The sequence below is a fragment of the Galeopterus variegatus genome, unplaced genomic scaffold (assembly GCF_000696425.1).
Source record: "Galeopterus variegatus unplaced genomic scaffold, G_variegatus-3.0.2 Scaffold11, whole genome shotgun sequence".
In the NCBI taxonomy this organism is placed as follows: Eukaryota; Metazoa; Chordata; class Mammalia; order Dermoptera; family Cynocephalidae; genus Galeopterus; species Galeopterus variegatus.
Genome location: NW_007726122.1, coordinates 1,587,520 through 1,609,471, shown reverse-complemented (window position 1 = coordinate 1,609,471; position 21,952 = coordinate 1,587,520). Strand labels below are relative to the sequence as shown.

Below are 21,952 nucleotides of genomic sequence, written 5' to 3'. Positions count from 1 at the left end.
GTTAGTCCACAGTTTTTGTCTTTGCTGTGATGTCTAGAAAGATTCCAAAAATAATCACCTATGCTTTTTTGTTTTTTTTTTTTGTCTTTTTCGTGACCGGTAAGGGGATCGCAACCCTTGGTGTGGTGTTGCCCGCACCATGCTCAACCAGTGAGCGCACTGGCCATTCCTATATAGGATCCGGGGCCGGCCCTCACCTATGCTTTTTTTTTTTTTTTCCTTTTTTTTTTTCCTTTTTGAGACTGGCCGCACCGCGCTCAGCCAGTGAGCGCTGTGAGCGCACCGGTCATCCCTATATAGGATCCAAACCTGTGGCCGGAGCGCTGCTGCGCTCCCAGCGCCGCACTCTCCCGAGTGCACCACGGGCTCGGCCCACACCTATGCTTTTTAAAGTACTCTAATGGTGCTGTATTTTCATTTAATCTGTGTGGAATTAATTTTGGTGTATACTATGAATTACACTTTATTCTTAATTTTTCTCAAATAACCTGTTATCTTAGCATTATTAAACAATTTGGCCTCTGTTGTGAGAAATTATTTTGTCATTTCCTTGGAATTAGGAAAGAGGTGGTATGTGGCAGGTTGTATAAAGAGGTATTCTATCACATATTAGTGTTTAGCGAGTCCCTGGTCTTGTCCTTGGTTGATGACTTGATGACTTGACCATGATTACTGAGTATACTACATTGTAAACATTTGTCTTCTGAGTCTCTTCCACTCCCTCACAAAAGGTACTTGTCTTGGAAAGTGGCTTCCATCAGTTTCCCTCAATGATTGTGAATTCTGTCTTGTGGATGACAATGTGAACTGTCTTTAACCACAGCCTATGTTCTGCCACTAAAAATGCTTTTTTGCTGCTTCATTTTGTCAACTGATAATTGCTCTGAGATTATAAACTAAAATTTGCTTTAGCAATACAAAAATTGACTACAATATATACTTGCTGTCCATTTAATCATACTACAGATTTCAAAGCCCTATAACATTTATTTTTGCATTGTTAAACATTCTCTGTGCTCTGTCTGTTCTCTGATAGTGTTGGTAATTTAGAGGTGATGATAGTATTTAATTTACTGGATTTTTTTTCTTTAAGGCAAGAAAGGGATTTCTTATTATTAGTAATGTTCACCAAATCTTATAGGTGGATGAAATCGTCAAGCTTGGAAGTAAACCTCCTTAGAAATTTGTGTCAAGACTGATTGAACCTAAAACTCTTAAATGTTTTCTTTGTTTTTTGTAGAGAGGAAAATACGATGTTCCAAAGTGGCTGTCTCCCAGTAGTGTTCTGCTTCTTCAACAAATGCTACAGGTAAACTTTATTTATTTTTAAGTCCTTAAAGTCTATTGTAATTGTTTGATCCAGCTTTTAAGATATCCATGGTGCTACTACATTTAGTGTTATCAGCTTAAAAAAATTCATTGTGTCTATCTTGCAGATATCTTCTACTAGATCTTTTCTTAATTATGTTGTAAACTCAACATTTTAAAAAGGCTTTTACCACATGTCTTTGCTGGACCTGTGATCTAGTACGATGGTTCTCAAACTTTAGCAGGTATCAGAATTACCAGATGGGCTTGTTAAAATACATATTGGTGGGCCGCACCCCCAGAGTGTCTGATTCAGTTCCTCTGGGATAGGACTAAGAATTTGTGTTTCTTTTCTTTTTTTTTTTTTTTTCCTTTTTTTTGTCTTTTTTTTACTGACCGGCAATGGGATCGCAACCCTCGGTGTTGCGCCCGCACTGCACTCAGCCAGTGAGTGGGAACTGGTCTCCACGTGGGATCCGAACCCTCGGCGGGAGCGCCACCGTGCTCCCAAGCAGCGCACTCTCCAGTGCGCCACCGGGCCGGCCCAGAATTTGTGTTTCTAACTAGCTTCCAGATGATGCTAATGCTGCTGGTCTTGGGACCATACTTCCAGAACCACCAATTTAGTGGAATGAACCTGAGGGTGAAAGAAAGAAGGGCTGAAGTCTAGTTATCCACCCTACCTATCAATAGGCATACCACCTAAACTGGTTCTGATGTATAAGATGATGGGCATTCCGAGCCTGGCCTCACTGCTGTGTAGTGTTTTGAGGATAAAAATGAGATTGATTAGGAAATGCTTTGAAAATATGAGTATCTTATTAGTGCAATATTTTTTCATTATGTATTCATAATATCTCCTATTTTTCTATCTATTAAGCCATCTGTACCTTTTATTCAAAATTTACCTCAGGCTCACCCACCTTGATTGCGTAGGGCCAAAGCACGAAATCTCCATAATAAGATTGAAAATGCCTCACTCTTTCTTCCAGACTCCAAAAAACTTAATATTTGTTGATTAATTTTTCTCTCCTCACATTTGAAATTACAAATGGGAAGGAAAGGTGTGCTTTTCAACGTGTTCTATGTGATTGTAAGCTCATCGGAGGTAGAGATTGCATATTCAGTATGAATGCCCTGCATTGTAGCTGCTTGAATATTAAATTGGTGAATATTTCCCGTGAATAGGTTTCCCAGCAAAAGACTATTACATCATACAATAGATTGACTGAACTTCATGAATAATGTCCATACCAATGAACTTCATGTTTGTTAAACATTCTTTTTCTAAGCCTGTGTTGGTTGCTATAGTTTTCTTGCCTCTATTTCCTTTTTTAAAGAATTTATTCCAAGGCCATTTTAAGGTCTTTGACAGCATTTTTGTGATGAAGTTTACATCTGTTCTGATGCACTTTGACTTCTCAGGAGGAAAGGTGTTCTATGTTCCCTATTTGAAATGTTAATCTCTAGCCATTTCTTAATGGCCACTAGGTGGACCCAAAGAAACGAATTTCTGTGAAAAATCTTTTGAACCATCCCTGGATCATGCAAGATTACAACTGTCCAGTTGAGTGGCAGAGCAAGAATCCTGTAAGTAAAACGAAATCCAGTAGTTTTTTCTTTTTTTTCTTAACTTTGTGTGATCTTTGTGTTTTTAGGACTTATAATAATGTGGCCTAAGTATAAAAGAAAATGTATTTTGTACAATTATCAGATTGGTGTTTGGGAGACTTATAACCTAATCATACTTGTGCCTGTTAATCTCTAGGACAGCAATTTCTTAATACATGCTGCACATGAGAATCACCAGAGACTTTAAAAAGAAATGCCTGTTCCCTATCCCAGAATACTTAATGGGTATTTTTAAAAGCTCCTGGGCGTTTCTCATGTGTAGTCAGGAATGTGAGCAGTGCTCTGGAAATCTTGGGCAACTTACTTAACTTTGATAAACCTATTTATTCATCTGTAAAAAGTAGGTTAATCTAGTTCTACTTCCTAAAGTAGTTATGAGGTTACAGAGGTTCACAAACTTTTTAACCTGTGGAACCGTTTACACTCTTAATATTCATTTGTTAAAACATGTAAAAGTAACAGTAATAAACCTAATATACTTTTTGTACTCTATTTCATAAAATCCATTGGCTTGTCCCCCCATGTAACATTATGCATTGGTCATTTGGGAAATACTGGTTCACTGAGTGTATTAGTCTGTTTATGTTGCTTATAACAAAATACCCAAAACTGGGTGATTTATAAAGAAAAATGGCATTTATTGCTTACAGTTTCTGAGGCTGAGAAATCCAAAGTCCATCTGGTGGTGGCAGCAGTGACCCAGGAGTCTCACATTGCAAGAAGGTAGAAGCAGAGAGAGCAGAGCAGAGACAGACAGACCCTCCTCTCCCTTTAAAGCCCTCAGAACCACGCCCCTGACCACCATTTTTAATGCATTCACTACTGCACGGTCCTACAATCCAATCACCTCTTCAAGGCCCCACCTTTCTATTATAATAATAGGATTTCCCATCCTCTTAACAGTCACATAGGAGGCCAAGTTTCTAATACATAAAACTTGGGCAACACAATTCAAGCTCAGGGAGTTTTGGGGGGACATAATACAGTCCACTACACTAAGTTATATACTTCTTCCAAATGCAAACACATTTTATTATATAATATTTAAAAAAAACCACATTGCTTAAAATCACTACTAATCCCATCAGAAAAGTCTTTAACTATTAGAAAGGTGTTGAGCTCATGGTGGCAGATACAAGTTTTTCAAAATCTGAATTTTTGCTTGAAAGCCCAAATTATATCATTGGCAACAAATACCATCAGTTATTTTCCTCGAAGTGACAAGTTCACTTTGTTCATTTTTGAGAAAATGTGTCCTAAATATCAAGTCTAAGTAACTGTAGATTGTCAGTGTTCTTTCAACTAAAAATGGTGTTCTAGGAAAAGAACAGCTAATTGAGTACATAACTTAGTCACACAGATGCTTTTCCTCCAGACAGCAGAAATACTTCGGTATGCAAAAGTACATTATGATACTTCCCTTTTTGTCACACAGAATATTAAAAATATGGGTACTCAAGGTCGAAATTTAGTTAAATTAATACTTTTTGCTGCTCATCAAGGATATTTTTAATTGAAACTGTTTTTTTTTTTTTTTTTTTTTAAATGAACTGTGAGTGCATGACGAAGAATATAATGTCTTAGTAGAGTTTGGTGCCACTACACTGATTTGTACTAAGGTGCCAGCAATTTTATTCATCATTGCTTTTGTACCATCAGTGCAAATTTCAACACTGAAAAATGAAAAATAGTATTACTATAAAAATAGTTTTGGCCTTGGAGACCCTCATGGGTCTGTGGACCACACTTTGAGAACTGGTCTAATATATGCATGTGAAAGAACTTAAAATACACAAAATACTATTCAAGCTTAAGCAATTATTTTAATATTATTCTTTCATTAATGCTTTTAAAAAGTACTTTTTTAAACAAGTGGCAATGTGAACTTGGTAAAAATATCGACAGTACTTAAGGATATGTATACTTTGTGTATTATTTAACTATTGCTGCATAAGAAAACACCCCAAAATTTAGCAGCTTAAAGCAGTAATAATTTACAGGTCTGTGGACCGTACAATTGGGCAGTTGTACGGGGTTGCTCATGTGGCTGCAGTCATCTGATAACTTGACTAGGGCCAAATAGTCTCAGCCTTACTCAAAAGACTGGCTGTTTGCTGGGCCATTTGTGTCCATCAGGCCAGCCTGAGCTCATTATAAGGTGGCTGGATTCCAATGGAAGGAAAATAGAAGGCAAGCCCTAATACTCAAGCATTTTTTCAAGCCTATGCTTGCAGTATGCTTACTAGTGTCTCATTGGCCAAAGTAAGCAAGCCCAGGGCCACCTTGGAAAGTGTACCCTTCAAGATTAGTGCAATTCTTATTCTCTCTCTTCTCTTTCAATTCTTATTCTCTATTTGTATATAAGGAAACCAAGAAATGAAAAATATCTATTTAAAAAGTAAATTTAGTGAGAAGAGTGGCATTGCTTTACATCTTCGCAACTTTCTTTAAAGTTTGGCTTAATAGAAGACACTTGGATATGCATCTGCTTCTGCGTTCAGCCTGTTTTAATATGTTTTGATTGAAACGTGAAGAAAATGCAACCTCACACAGATACGTAATTAGAAAAGGGAGAAGTATTTTAATAGCCTTTTCATTTAACTGGGGATATTCTCTGATAGTCCACCAAAACTTCTGCTGTGGAGTGGGATGTGTGCTTGGATCAACAGAATAGCTTGGAGGTGTGTCTCAGATATACCACAGTGTAGATTAGATATGGCTGTGGGGTATTTGCTTTCTGAAATAATCACACCAATAAATATAAATACTCTTCCCAGTGGCTGCTGGTCTTGGAAAGATAGACTATCCTTGCTTCAAGCCCTTTATTGCTATTCTGCCCACTATTATGGCCATGCAACCTGAACTGAAATCCCTCCTGATTCTCCTATGACTATCTTATCCATGTTTCTCCAGCCTTCCACGACATCTTTAATATCTGTTGAGCAAATACAACTTAATTCTACCAACTTTGAAGACTGAGAGCCTGAGAACAGCAGAGTGTGCAAGTATCTGAGCAGTGTGGCAGCAGGGCCAGGGAAACTTGATGTTCCCCTTATGAGGTGGAGAGTAGGTGGTGCAAATGCCTGTGTTCAACCATTGGGGGTCATCATTTCTCCATGTGTGGAGGGCTTTGTGTGTCTTGTCAGCCATGATTCTAATAGGGTAGGATACACTACTGTTTGCGATAGGATAGATGCCAAATTGAAGAGTCTCTGATTTCTACAACCCCAAGAGTTTTTTTATTTTTTATTTTTTTATTTGGGGCACAGTATAAAGTAGAAAATATAGAGTTTTGAGTGTTCCAAAAGAGTATACAGTTTTCCTTACATCTTAATATAAAATTGCTAATATTTATTGAGTACTTAGAATAGTGTGCCATTATAGTAAGGGCTCTGTGTATATTATACTACAGTATAATGTAGGTAGAACTCTTAGGATAGTACCTTTAAGACTCAGGCACCTTTCTATGGGCTTTATGTTTTTTAACTCCTTTAACTCATTTTATCCCTACACCAACACTTTGAAGTAATATTATTGCCCCCATTTTGCAGATGACACAACTGAGACACAGAATCATTAGACTTGTCCAAGGTCAAAAACTGATAAATGTAGATCCAGGATTTGAACCCAGACATAAGGGCTCCAGCATGGAATGGATCTGATAGGTCCGCTGGTTCAAGTACAGGGCCTGTATCTGTGCACCTATAGCCTTTGTGCCAAGCATCGCTTGTCTGGTTTCTTGTTGGAATAGCTACTGGAGCAGAGTCATGGAGAGGTGGCATTTTGGTGTGGTAGAAAAAACCCTAGGCTAGGAATTTAAAAATGCTAGTCTTGAGCAGATCACAGTAACTTTTCTGAGTCTTAATTTTATCACTTCTAATATAGATATTTTAATGTCAATATTTTGGTCTTGTTTTGCTATTTATAGAGTACCTTTATGTGTTGCCTAATTCATCTGTCTTGCCCACTCTACAGAGCTGTTGCAGGATCAAATAAGTTATATACAGAAGAAGTATAGGGATTGTTGTTGCTTTTTGAAGTATTTGCTTTTCTTTCTCAGTATTGTGTTTTATCAAGAGGGAACTATAAAAAATTAGGTTTACTTGGATATTTAAGATATGGATGCTAGTCTGTAACTCTGTGCATGATCTCCTCCAGCCATTTTCACACATAGCTCTAGTACCCAAGTATTGTATCAAATAGCAGTTACATTCAGTTCCATTTTCTGCCCTAGCGAACAGGAAACATAGGCACGGATAATCCAAAATAATTGGCTGGCTTTGGTACGTATTTTTATACTTAATTTGAATTTGTATGGCTGAGAATTCAGAGCACTTAAAGTATTGAGCCTCTTTGGAAAACCTAGCTTGAGATGAGCCATGTTTTTTCAGACATTGGTTGTCTTTTCCACCCCACCCTTTTCATTCTTTCCAGTTCAGGAGCTCAGCAGAGATGACAACATCTCCTTCCTGTCCTTTCTCTCTTTTCCATACACATCTTTTTTTTTTTTTTTTCCTTTTTTTGTGACCGGCAACGGATCGCAACCCTCAGTGTCGCACCCATACCGGACCGGCAATGGGATCGCAACCCTCAGTGCTGCACCCGCACCTCGCTCAGCCAGTGAGCGGGAACCGGTCTGTATGTGGGATCCGAACCCTCGGCGGGAGCGCCACCGCGCTCCCAAGCGGCGCACTGTAGCAGTGCGCCACCGGGCCGGCCCTCTTTTCTATACACATCTTGTGTGAAGGTATGGAGCAGGATGCTATGGGGGAGAGAGGGTATTTTTTAGAGGAATAACTTAAGATCATAGAGAATCCCCAAAATCTTTCCTTACTTGATCGAACAGTGATGACATCAAGAAGATACCCAACCGGGTATTAAAGTGTATGGTCTTCAGAGGTTGAGACCATCCTGAAGTGGGGGAATCTGCAGGTCTAGGAGCTGCCAAGGTGAAAACAACACATTGAAAACTTATTCTTAGCATTTTGAACTTTCATAGTACCAACAGAATAAAGCTTGTGGTCTCCACTTTCTCTGTAACTGATGAGGTTATGCTTGTACCAGCCAATAACACGTCTGGTCTCATCCTTGGTGAGGTCCCATAATGCAGGGATCAGATTACTTGGATTAAGTGAGGTTTGTATAGAGGCTGTAACTTGTTCTTAAATTGTGCTGTGATAGTACCTTCAGCATAATGATGATTGTGCAACAATTATGGCATCACCATCAGGGCTCCTTGGATGGTGCTGACCCTAAACGTAACCTGATGTACAATATGCTACAAATCTGAGTCACTCTTTTACCCATCTGTTGTATAGCCACTGATTTGCCTAGATGGCTACTCTTTGAAAATGCCAATGCAGGTCTTGTGGTACAGATAGGTATATAGTCCCTTGGCTGCACAACAGAATTTTAACAATCGATCAGATGATGGTGGAGATGTGAAGAGCTGGGGAAGATCTCATCTTCTTGAAAGAGCTTATTGTTATCTGTTTACATCTTAAAAAATTATGGAGAATGTTGATTCTTACCCAAGTCTGACAAACTCATGTTGTTTTTACATATTGCTGTTTAATTTTATAAAGTAGTTATGTTGATTTAAAAATTTCAAAACAGTAAATATATTTGTAATTATTCGCTCATAAAGTTTATAAAATTTGTTTTGTAGTTTATTCACCTTGATGATGATTGTGTAACAGAACTGTCTGTACATCACAGGAACAACAGGCAAACAATGGAGGATTTAATTTCATTGGTAAGAAATACAGAGTGAATTTGAGAGTAATATCTTTTGTTTCATTGTTCTTTATTTTATCAGTACATTAAAAATAGTATAGCATTTTTCAGATTTTATTATGGGTATAAATATTGCATTTATTTTATATTTATGTATGATTTCCACTCAATTCTTTTCTGATGTCTGCTGGATATCTTTTTTTTTTTTCCTTTTTGTCTTTTTTTGTGACCAGTAACGGGATCGCAACCCGCGGTGTCGCGCCCGTACCGGGGACCGGCAATGGGATCGCAACCCTTGGTGTTGTGCCCGCACCGCGCTCAGCCAGTGAGCGGGAACCGGTCTCCACATGGGATCTGAATTCTCAGCAGGAGTGCCGCCGCACTCCCAAGCGCTGCACTCTACCAAGTGCGCCACCGGGCCGGCCCGGATATCTTCTTTAAAAATGAACACTTTACGCTTAAGACATTGATAAAAGAGAATTATGGTGAAAAAGCAATTAAACAGAACAAACTAATTCACAGAGACTTGACAAAGTTCTAATTCTGATTGCTTCGAAGTTCTCTAACATGGAATTGTGATTCTGCTGTGAAAATGAGGTAAACACAAAGCAGTTTTCTTCTTACCTAAAAGCAACCCGGTAGCATCATGTCACCACCAAACTTATGAACCAAATACCTTGAAATAATTGGATTATTTTAGCTCTTTCAGATGTTTAATCTCTAGATCATACCTGTGTCTTTTTCCTGGAGACAGGCATTTATTCACAGCTGTCTCTGAGTGCAATCTAATGTGATGGGTGAGGATTGCACCTAGCTTCGCTCCTAGTTCAGTACCATGTCTTTCATCATCTGTGATTTGTGTTTGTTTTTTCTTTTGTCTAACTTGCACAGTAGCAACCTTAATGAGACTTTTTTTCTTTTTTACTAAACAAAGCTTTGCTAAGGTACAATTCTTTTCAATGAGGAGCGCATATAAAGGAATTCTTTTGAGTGACATAATAAGCAAAGTCTCTGGAATGTGTTTGGAAAATGGAAGTATAATTTACTTTTTCATGTGTAAAAGCCTTTAAAGGGATGGCAGGGATTGGGAATTGTTGTAAGATAATGTCAGGTCCTTAGTCTTTCATCAGTGAAAAATTAAATTTTCCATTTAAGCAATCCAAAAAATACTGTATGACTTTTGCTTTGGGATGATCATTAATAGAAGACTATATTCCAGATACAAAAATTTTTGTTTAAAATTTTTATTATAGAAATTTTTAAACACTCACAAAAGTAGAGAGAATACTATGATAACAATAAGTTTCCATGTATTCATCATCCAGTTTCAGCAGTTATTAACATTTTGCCAATTTTACTTATATCCTAACACCCTCCCCCATCTACTCTTTCTAGCTGGGGTATTTCAAAGAAAATCCCAGACATCATGTCATTTTATCCAGGAAAAATTTGATATGAGATTCACAAACTTAAAATATGAATCTTAAAAGTAACATACTCAAAGTTTTAAGAATCATTGAAAAAAAAAAAATCTTTAAAATGGTATCCTGGGCCGGCCTGGTGGCGCACTGCTACAGTGCGCCGCTTGGGAGTGCGGTGGCGCTCCCACCGAGGGTTCGGATCCCACATACAGACCGGTTCCCGCTCACTGGCTGAGCGAGGTGTGGGCGCAGCACCGAGGGTTGCGATCCCGTTGCCGGTCCCAGTCCGGTACGGGCGCGACACTGAGGGTTGCGATCCATTGCCGGACACGAAAAAAGACAAAAAAAAGGAAAAAAAAAAAAATGGTATCCTTTGGGCCGGCCCAGTGGCACACTCGGTAAAGTGCGGCGCTTGGGAGCACGGCGATGCTCCCACCGAGGGTTCGGATCCCATGTAGAGACCGGTCCGCTCACTGGTTGAGCGCGGTGCGGGCGCGACACCGAGGGTTGCGATCCCGTTGCCGGTCGCGGTACGGGTGGGCGCAACACCGAGGGTTGTGATCCCGTTACCAGTCACGAAAAAAGACAAAAAGGGAAAAAAAAAATGGTATCCTTTATGAGGTCTCTACATACAACTTTCAAACTTAAAAGTGAAATGGAAATATGAATTAATTGCTTTTCTTCTGTTGCAGAAAATATATAGATAATAAAGCATATTAGAGATTGTTTTCTGGTGTTACATCTCTCTGAAGATATTCTCAGTTACTGTGAAAGTTAAGCATAACCAACATCAAGAATGCAGTGAGGACAGTAATAGTTTTTCTTTTTTAGTACTCTTCTTTCATTCTTAAGTGCTTGTTTATACTTATGTTCAATTCTAGGGATGAGTAGAATATGGGCTACTCTAGATCAGAGATTCTTAACCTTGGCTATACATTGGAATCACCTGGGAACTTTACAAATATTCTTGATGTGTAGGTCCCACATCATAATCCCAGAGATTAGGATGATTCAGTTGTCCCTGGAGTATGGCCTAGGCATCAGAATTTTTTGAAGTTTTCCAAATGGTTGCAGAGTGTAGCTAGGAGGTGAGAAACACTGTTCTAGATTCTTGCTATTTGAAGTTTGGTGTAGGATCAGCGGTATCAGCATCCCTTGGATGCTTGTTAGAAATGCAGAATCTCAGGCCCCATCTCAGACCTACTGAATCAGAATCTGCATCTTAATAAAATTCCCAAGTGATTCATATGTACGTTAAAGCTTGAAAGTTGTTTTCAATCAAGAGTGATTTTGCCCTTCAGGGGACATATGGCAACATCTGGAGACATTTTTGGTTGTCACAAATGGGGTGTGTGTGTATACTCATGGTGGCTAGTGTAGAGGCCAGGGATACAGGTAAACATCCTGCAGTGCACAGAACAACCCCTCACAACAAAGAATTATTCAGGTCAGAGGTTAACAGTGCCAAGGTTGAAAAACCCTGTTCTAGGTAGTCTCAGAGAATTCATGTAGGTTCTAGGTAGTTGTATTAGTCCGCTTCTGTTGCTTATAAAAGAATACATGGAACTGGGTGATTTAAAAGAAAACAAAATCCATTGCTTACAGTTTCAGAGGCTAGGAAGTCCAAAGTCCGGGGAACACATCTGATGAAGGCTTTCTTTGGTGGCGACTTCATTAATGGCAGGGTATCACATAGCAAAAATGGCAGAGCAGAGAGAGCATAGAGAAAGACAGATTCCCTTCTTTTAAAGCCCTCAGAATCATGTCCCTGGTCACTGTTTTTAATCCATTCACTACTGCATGGTCCTACAATCCAATCACCTCTTCAAGGCTCCCCCTTTAAATTACCATAATGGGATTTCGCACCATCTTAACAGTCACAGTGGGAACTAAGTTTCTAATACGTAAAACTTGGGAGACACAATTCAAGCTTCAGTGAGTTTTGGGGGGGACATAACTCAATCTGCTAGTGCTTTACCATTTGAAGAGTCCCAGGAAGCTAGGTTTGAGATTATCTGGAGTCTGTTACGTTTTCTTCCTCCGTCTTGGGAGCTTTGCCTTCACTTTTGGAGCTTGTTAGACAGGACGCAGAGAGATTACTTTAGTGTGATTCATACCGGTATGGTGCTGCTGATCTTTGTTTCTGCAAAGAGAGAGAAACTATTATTACTAAACATTCAACTCATATAGAACTCTCACTTTTATATTGTATAAATGAACACTCCTGAACTGCTTTTTATATGCAATAGTGCGAGTCTCATATGTCTCATGATTTTGAGCGATCTCATTGTAGCCCTCTTGAAATTCCCATTAGTGGTGATAGAGCTTCTAACTAATTGCTTTCCTGTTTCTCTAGCCATGAACAGTTCTGTATTGTGGTAGCAGCCAGTCATCTGGTCACATGTGCATATGAGAACCTATTCAAACCAAGAGAGATCCCTTTTCCCCACCCTCGCAATGCAAATATCCACGTGTTTAAAGATTGAGGGCCTCAGGAAGATGGTCAGGGGAAGGGTAGTGGGCCATTCCTCAATTTCTTTGTACCAGTGGCTGTCTCTCTCCTCAGCCCAGGTGCCTTGGAACTTCTTTTTTTTTTTTTTTTTATTTGTGTTTTTAAAATTTTTTTTTATTGCCTTGGAACTTCTTTAACATTTAACTGGGTATTTTAAAATGTTTTTAGTTTTCTAGAAATGGAACCTTCTTTCTATTAGGTAAACTGATCGCTTTATTTTCAGACATTTGACTTTCAAAAGAGGGAACTGCCTGAAAGATAAAGGAAACATTGGTTGTGTTAGACTTCTGGATTGACATCACCTTAAAGCATAACTAATGGGCTGGTTTAACTGTTATGGAACACAGAATTCCCCAGTGCATCTTATCATAATGAGAAATATATAATAGCTGTGGCAAAAAAGTTATGAAAAGGGTGCTTTTTGTAGGGCAGGGTGTCTCATAATCTTAGAAGTACAATATTTAAAAACTTTAAACATGGTAGATCGAACAGACTGGTGTGTTTACAACTAACAGTTCCTAAAACCTCATTAAAATAACAAAAAGGGATAAAAAAGCAAAAAGTTAACAAGGCCAAAGAGAATAAAAAGGAGACAAAAAGGATGTCAATAAAAATTTAGAAGTTATAAAATAGATAAGTGGTAGCTGACAGAACATTTTGGAGAAAGCTGAAAGCTAAGTACCTACAGTAGGAAAAGGCAACAAGCAAATCGATTAGAGCCCTGGAGCTCCAGAAAGGCACAGGAATCTGAGGTACCAGGAACCTCTGAAGTCAGTGAAGTGAAGAGGGCTGAAAACAGGAAGATTGGCTGAAAGCCTATATTAGAAGCATTTAGAATCTTGGGTCCGTTAGTCTGCATGACAGCTACCTCTTTTCCACTCCAGCAGAAGAAATCTGAGATGTTGGACAAGAGGCACTCTTGTACCAGACACAGCTCAGGTGGGAGTGATGAGCCATTCTGAAATGGATGCATGGACACACAAAGTCCTCATGTTGAACAGCAAACTACCACCTTTAACGCTTTTCCCTATTCAACTTTGAGAATGCTGGAATCAGGATTTTATCCTATTTGCAGTGGAAATGGGGAAAATATTGGAAGATTTATCTCTGGGGAAGAACCAAGAGAAAAGACTCATGGTTGGGAATTCAGGTTCCTGTCTATTCACCTTAGAGAAAAGCCCTCAAAGTAATGAGCTGGCCCATTGTTTACATAGAGCCTCTAATCAGCTGTGTACTATAATTCTTCACTTTTAAATAAATACCGGCAACCAAAGATCATCAGACAGTTGAGGAAAAATCTCTAACATGAAAATCAGAGATCAAAACAAATGGAGTGAGATGAGAGAAGGAAGGAACAAAAAGTAAAGATATTCGGAAAAAACAGATAATGCAGGGAGTGGTAGAAAGTAGCTAAAAACTGATAATATTATCAGAAATAAGAAGAGCTATTTCATTCTTGAAATAGGAATAAGGTGACTAAAAAGAACATTCCAAGAGATAGCTCTTGAAAATCTAAAATGTGACCACAGAAATGAAAATCTCAGTAGAAATGTTTGAAAACGAAGTCAATGTGAAATCTTTCAAAAACAAAACTTAAAGACAAAGAGATGCAAAAATAGAAGAAAAGGGGTAAGAAAAGTCCAACATACAAATAATAGAAGTTGCAAGAAGACAAAATAGAGAAGGAGAGAAACCATCAAAGAAATAATACAAGAAGAAATATTCCAGAACTGAAGGATAAGAAGGAATTTTATCAATGCTTGGCCCAGTGGATGAAAATAGATCCACGCTATGGCTTGTTCCAGTGTTTTCTTTTCCATTCAGAAAACTTGGGAAAAAGAAGATCCAAAAAGTTTTCAGAGAAAAAACCAAAAGGTCATACACAAAGGTTTGGAAATCAGAAAGATTTTAGATTTTTCAGTAGCTCTACTAGAATCAAGAAGACCATAATGCCATCAAAACTGTGAAAATTACTATCAACCTAGAATCCTGTACTTAGCCAAACCTAGAATTGTGTACTTAGCCAGATCTCACAAATTAAATGCAAGGATAGAATGTAGTTGTTTATCAGACAAGCAAGATATCAAAAAATTTACCTCCTGTACATGTACTCTCAGGAAGTTGCTGGAGGATGTGTTCCACCAAAACAAGAGTAAACTTAGAAGAATACCTAGGATCTAGGAAAATGGGGATACTTCATAAGATAAAGGTGAAAGGGATTCCTAGACTAACAATTAAGTAGCAGGCAAAGAAAAAACCAGTGAAGAGTGGAGCATGGAATGCAGACATCAGGTGGAATGTCTCTAAGAGAATCAAGGGCAAGCAGGTTAGCTGATGTGTGTGAATATGTTGAGAGGAGGTAAAGAGTGTTGGAGAGTGTGGGGTTGAATTAGAAGATTAGCTGATTCTTTTTTATTTTTAACTTCAGGAAAAACAAAATAATTAAAAAAAAAATGTAAGAATAGCACCCTATGTGGTTTAGCTGCAGGGCTGATATTCAGCCAGTATGGCCATATTGGTTGTTAAAATATTAGAATATTTATTTACACATTGGTTGGTAAATAACCACTACCCTGAGTGCCCTCCCTGTTGCCCTCTTACTTCACTTAGACACCTTGGGCACCAACCCATATGACCCAGCCACTCCACTGCTGGGAATATACCCAGATGAATGGAAATCATCATGCCGAAGGGATACCTGTACTCCAATGTTTATTGCAGCACTATTTATAATAGCCAAGAGTTGGAACCAGCCCAAATGTCCATTATCAGATGAGTGGATAAGAAAAGTGTGGTATATCTACACAATGGAATTCTACTCTGCTATAAAAAAGAATGAAATACCACCATTTGCAACAACATGGATGGACTTAGAGAAAATTGTATTAGGTGAAATAAGTCAGGCACAGGAAGAGAAATACCACATGTTCTCACTTATTTGTGGGAACTAAAAATAAATAAACACACAAACAAAGGGTGGTGGGGGGGAAGAAGACACAATAATCACAACAATTCCTTGAACTTTTTAAGACAAGTGAACAGATATGATGTGGGGGGGAGGGGCAAGAGGGAGGGAAGAAGAGGAACTGGTAAAGGGTTATGAAAATCGACCACAATGTATATTGAGAAATCAAAATTTAAAAAAAGTAGACAAGGTGATGAAGTAATGCAAATGCTCAAAATAAAAGAAGTCAAAAGTATTAAAAATTAAAAAATAAAAATAGTAATTGACAAGGCAGTGTCCCTCAGGATCCTTCTCATCTCTCAGTCTCTATTCTGATTGTTTGGTGTCAGGGTACCAATTAAATATTTTGAACACTACTTCTACTTAGTTGTGAATACTATTTATATAATCATAATAATGTAAACATTGATTTGGCTGAAAATTGTGATAAAATAATAGTAGGAGGATTCAGGGAGGAGATGTGTGTGGGGAAGGGAGAGAGTTAGTAGAGCTAAATTCTTATCCATACTAGGAAAAAATCTGTAGGTAATATCTGAAGCTGAAAAACATTTAAAACTATATAAACAATCAATTTAGAAATATGGAATTAATAGCAGAATAAATTGCTAAAAGTTTAAAAGTGGCTCTTTCTGGGGAGTGGAAATCTTATGTGTGTGAAGGTACAGTGCAGAGGATTACTGTTTTTCAATATATACTTTGTAAAGCTATTGACTTTTTAAATTCTGAACATCTATTATATTGAGGAAAAAACCAAATTTTAAATAGAACATTATTTCAACAAACAGTTTAGTCTTCTAAGCAACTTGATTTTCTTTTCTTCCAGTGGCAGTACGATCACCTCACAGCTACCTATCTTCTGCTTCTAGCCAAGAAGGCTCGGGGAGCACCAGTTCGTTTAAGGCTTCTTTTTTCCTGTGGACAAACCAGTGCTACCCCATTCACAGACATCAAGGTAAATGTTAGAGCCATTTGTATGAACACCTGCTGGTCTTACTGTGCATCTGCCCTGTTCATGGGTGGATATGCTACTGGGAAAGTTAACTTTCTGGAGTTAGAGGCAAGATGTTTTATGATTTAAACATTTTTGATGAGAAAAATGGGAAGTTCTGAACTTGAACTCTAAAATTTTGAATGTTGACATGGCATTTTATTTTTATTAATTTATTTATTTTTGGCGGCTGGCCAGTATCAGAATCCAAACCTTTGACCTTGGTGGTATCAGCACCAGCTGAGCCAACCAGCCAGCCCTAATATAGCATTTTAAAAACCTCCTCTCCTCACGTCTTTTTTTTTTAATAAAAGCAGTTCCTGACTGTTGTAGAAAATTTTTAAGCCATAGATAAGCTAAAAGGAAGATTGAATTTACCTATAAACCTACTACCTGTAGATGTATAGTTAATATTTTAGTGTCCTTCCAGTTTTTTTTGTGTGTGTGTGCTTATGTAATTTGTGTACATGCAAGTGCTTTAAAAGGACGCAGTATTATTGAATTATAGAGCACAATTTAAAATAATTTAAAATATTAATATTAAATCTAAATTTAAAATAAGATCTGTGAATATAGGATATATTTTACTTCATATGACGTAAAATATTTTAATAAATATTTTGATCTTTGTGTTAAGGGCTTAGATTTTGTTCGTTTTGAGCAGTAGCTATAGCTCATAAAACTCAAATTCCTTGTGAGAGAGTTAGTTTTTTTTTTTTTTTCTTTTTGTCTTTTTTCGTGTCTGGCAATGGATCGCAACCCTCAGTGTTGCGCCCGTACCGGACCGGGACCGGCAACGGGATCGCAACCTTCAGTGCTGCACCCGCACCTCGCTCAGCCAGTGAGCGGGAACTGGTCTGTATGTGGGATCCGAACCCTCCGCGGGAGCGCCGCCACGCTCCCAAGCGGCGCACTGTAGCAGTGCGCCACCGGGCCGGCCCTGAGAGAGTTAGTTTTAACCAAATTTTTTTTTCTCTGTTTTGTCATCTTTGTCTCAGTTTCCTTTGCCATGGGCATTGAGAATGGTAGAGAAGCTTTATATATTTGGAAGCACGATGTCATTTCTAAATGCTTGCATTAGTATCTGTTTTCTGTGTGATTCTTTGTATTTCCCATGGCTTAAAACTCAGCTATTCAAATACTTTGCCAGATGGGTATGGAACTTTGTAATACAGTCTTTCCTTGGATTAACACAGGTTGCATTTTAAATGATTTTAGCAGTAGGAAACTGTACCTTTGTTATTCTCAGAGAGATAGTTGACCCTCTTTATGGAATCCAAAGTAACCCAAACGACTATGTGGATGAGGTGATTTTTTTTCTTTAGGTCTCAAAATTGTAAAAAATGGTAAAATGCCACCTCTTTCATGCTCTTTTATTTAATCCTTCCCTCCCACAAATTCCTTTAATACTCCCTTTAAATCTCTCCTTTTGGCACTTGTTAATCGTGCGCCACAGGTGTAGTGGGTCTTCTGTCCCTGTCAAACCTAACCTGCTCACCTTCTTCCCTTCCTAGTTGGTCTTTCAACGAAACTAAGAACTAAAAATGTCAGTACAAGTGGCTGTTGTGTTAGGAAATCTCCGAGGTGAGATAATTATATTTCTGGGATGGTTTTCTAGTCTATTCCTGGAGAGTTTCATTGGGCTGGTGAATCCCCTTGCCTCGGCAGATCTTTTGCCCATGGTCTCCATGAATTGGCCCATCACCCAGCCTCATTGCCAAACCCTTTAAACCTTCAGATTCAAGTAACACATTTAGGTCCCAGGAGGACATGAAAATATGAACTTTGCTTCTGATTGAGGTAATTGCAGAAAGGTATTAGATATCTCTTTACTTAGAATGATCACTTCAGCTAAATTTTTAAATTTGTAGTATCTCAGTTAAGAGGCCTGAGACATTTTCCTGAGCCATTGGGTTTTTTTAATATCTGAGTTGGCCTTGTCTCAGTTGATCTGCTTATATAACTTGTAAAGTATCCAAGTAGAAAATATCTGAGGAGATATTTACTCTTATCTTCCATCTACTACATAATGAGCATCTACCTAAAAAATTAATTATTTGGGCAGTCATTTTATTGAATCAATTTTTATAGCAAAAAGAGACATTTTAATGACAAGAAATGAAGTAGACCAAATTTTGGGTTCTTTTCTGCTTTTTATTCAAATCACTGAGATTTGAAGCAAGCCACATGGTCTCTTTATACTATTCTCCCCCTTAATAGAATCATTCTTTTTCTCTGGGGTGTTGTTTATAAGAAAGTAATCCTGAGCAATCAATCACTAAGTGGCACTTCCAGTGAAACAGTAATACAATCTGACCAAAGAATCACAAAACGCCATATCATCACCAACATCATTACTATTTTCAGGCCCCATGCTAGGCTCTTGGGAAACAAATCTGTATAAAGTGTGGTACTTGCTCTCTAATAACGTCAAGTTGAGGCAAGACTATGTAGAGATAACACTGCATTGTAGTAGATGGTGGTTGCCAGGTGAATGGCTATTGATATAGGGACTTTAGAGGATTGGAGGTAGCACCATGGGAGGTCCAGACTGGACTGAAAGTTGAGTTTAGAAAAATGAATAAGTAGGAGCACAGCATTCAGGGCGAGATAAGTAGAATTAGCAAAAGCTCAGGCACCTAAGAGTGCTTGATATATTTTGTTGACAGTGGCTAGACTATTGTTAAAATGAAGAGTTCAAGTTAGGGGAAAAGTGAGAAAGGGAGAGATAGCAAGTGAGCTGGAAGGACAGGCAAGAGCTAGATTGTAGAGAACCTTGAAATGCCACTCAGAGTTTTAGACTTTGTGCAATGGGTAATGAGGAGAAGTTGATTTTTGAGCAAGAGAGAGACACAACTATGATTGTGAAGCATTCCTCTAGTAGTGTATGGAATAGTCAGGGATGGTTTGTGTGCTCCTACTCCCTATTGCAGTACCCATTACAGCCGTCATTCATACAACACCATACTTTTCCTTGCCAAGCCTGTACTTAGCTTTAGTATTTTTCTCGGCCTAGCACTCCATGCAGCTATTTCCAAAAGGTGGTAATTGGCAGTCCTGGAGAACTCTATCATCCCTGGTCGAGAGGGTAGGAGGATTGGTAACAGAGACCAGATTGTCAATTTGAGTAGTCTAGGTACGAGAAGGTTTGCGAACTAGGACAGTGGCAGTTGGACTGGAAAAGAAGGATGAGGTAAAAGAAATTCAAGTAAAATTGTCTGGCCTGGTTAATAAGATATTGAGGGGAAAGGAAGGAAGGAGAAATAAAAAATTCAGTTACACCCCACAGTCTTGAATTTAGGGTTTATCTAGTATACCCTTAGTTTATAGAGGGGGAAGAATCAGGGAAAAGAAATTATTCTGGTGGTAGTGTTAGCACAGGACCCCAAATGTCCTATCCACAGTTGATCTTTCATTAGGCTAATTTATTCCTAGTAGGAATTATCAACTATTTTGAATGTTCTTAAAAGCTAAGAAAGTTCTTTTCAAAGTTGTTTCTTTTCCATCTTCTGCTTTGTCAGAGCTTTTTATTTAATTTATTTACTTATTGTCCTTTTTGTGACTGGTAAGGGGATCACAACCCTTGGTGTGGTGTCACCCGCACCGCGCTCAGCCAGTGAGCGCACCGGCCAGTCCTATATAGGATCTGAACCCGCGGCGGTAGCGCTGCTGTGCTCCCAGCGCCGCACTCACCCGAGTGCGCCACGAGGCCGGCCCTGTCAGAGCTTTTTATTTAATTTATTTACTTATTGTCCTTTTTGTGACTGGTAAGGGGATCACAACCCTTGGTGTGGTGTCACCCGCACCGCGCTCAGCCAGTGAGCGCACCGGCCAGTCCTATATAGGATCTGAACCCGCGGCGGTAGCGCTGCTGTGCTCCCAGCGCCGCACTCACCCGAGTGCGCCACGGGGCCGGCCCTGTCAGAGCTTTTTATTTGTAAATTTGCAAAGGAGTTTTCTTTTATTATAGAAATGATATGGTAACGATAAATGAAGTAATATGCCATATAACGTAAGAATGTTCCAAAACATATTGTTTGAGTCAGAGATTCTCTTATCTAGTATTCTGAACTAAGATTTTTTGACCTCCTTTTTTCTGTAGTAGATGGTGAGCTCCTTCAATATACTGTTTCTCATGCATTTCTGCTTCCATGGCCTTACCCTATCTATACCTGGATTATAATGTCTTAAAAATTGGATTATGATGCTGATGTCTCTAAGTTCTGTCTTGTTGTTGAATAGTCAAAGAATCTGAGTCTGGAAGATGTGACCACAAGTGCTGAAAATTATGTGGCTGGATTAATAGACTGTGAATGGTATGAAGACAATTCAACAGGTGTGGCTACTCCCCAAACACCACAGGTTGGTAATTTCTATCACTGTTTAATACAGAATATGTTGTCTCAGTTATAAAAACATCTAGACTAACGTAAAATCAAGTATGTGCTTACAAATTTAGTGAATTCCTAAACCATTGAAAAGATTAATGAGAGATTATTGGAATATGAGAGTATGAATGAAAGGAAAGTCAATTATTTGCAAGTTGAAGAAAGCCAAGATTCCATTTTGGAGTACTTTACTGCTCCTCTTTTTCCTCTTCCCTTTTTTAAAAAAATGAAGTATAATTTAATTAGTTAAGTAGTTAAATTCACCCTTTTTCATGTGCAGTTTTATGTGTTTTGACAAACGCATACAGTTATGTAACCACTACCAAAATTAAGATATGTAGCTGTTCTGTTACCTCCCTGGCTCCACCCTCAAGTTCCCTCATGCTCTTTGTGGTTGACTCTCCCCTACCTCTTTTCAACTCTGGGCAGCAATTGATCTGTTTTTCTTTTTTTGGTAATCTTTTTATCCTGCTTGAAGTTTGATGAGCATTTTTCATGTGCTGATTAGTGTTTTTCATCACATTTGGGAAGTTTGGGGCCATTATTTTTTCATATTTTTTTTGCTTCATTCTTTCTTCTTTCTTCCAGGACTCCCCTTATGTGTATTTTGGCACATTTGATGGTGCACTACAGTTCTCTGAGGCTCTGTTCTTTATTCTTTTTTCCTTCTGTTCCTCCGGCTAGATAATTTCAATTAATCTATTTCCAAGTTTGTTGATTCTTTCTTCTGCCTGTTGAAAATGCTGTTGAACATGTTTTAGTGAATTTTTTGCTATTGTTTTTGTCCTTTTTTTTTTTTTTTTTTTTTTTTTTTTTGGTGGCTGGCTGGTATGGGGATCCAGATCTTTGACCTTGGTGTTATATTGCAAGTCCAATGTCTGGACTTCCTTAAAGACTGTTTCTGTTGACTGATTTTTTTCTCTGTATATGGTCCATATTTTCTTATTTCTTTGCATGTCTATGTCTTATAACTTTTTGTTATTGAAAACTGGACATTGTAAA

At 38.4% G+C, this 21,952-nt stretch overlaps 1 protein-coding gene across 1 annotated transcript in view; it reads left to right on the top strand.

Moving 5' to 3' along the window:
• Positions 1–21,952, top strand: part of MELK (maternal embryonic leucine zipper kinase) — an 81,940-nt gene that overhangs the window by 43,565 nt on the left and 16,423 nt on the right. The window contains exons 7-11 of the mRNA XM_008588490.1: positions 1,241–1,309; positions 2,800–2,898; positions 8,609–8,695; positions 16,398–16,526; positions 20,805–20,924. Of these exons, the coding sequence (XP_008586712.1) occupies positions 1,241–1,309; positions 2,800–2,898; positions 8,609–8,695; positions 16,398–16,526; positions 20,805–20,924 (504 nt within the window). The remainder of the gene's footprint in view (positions 1–1,240; positions 1,310–2,799; positions 2,899–8,608; positions 8,696–16,397; positions 16,527–20,804; positions 20,925–21,952) is intronic.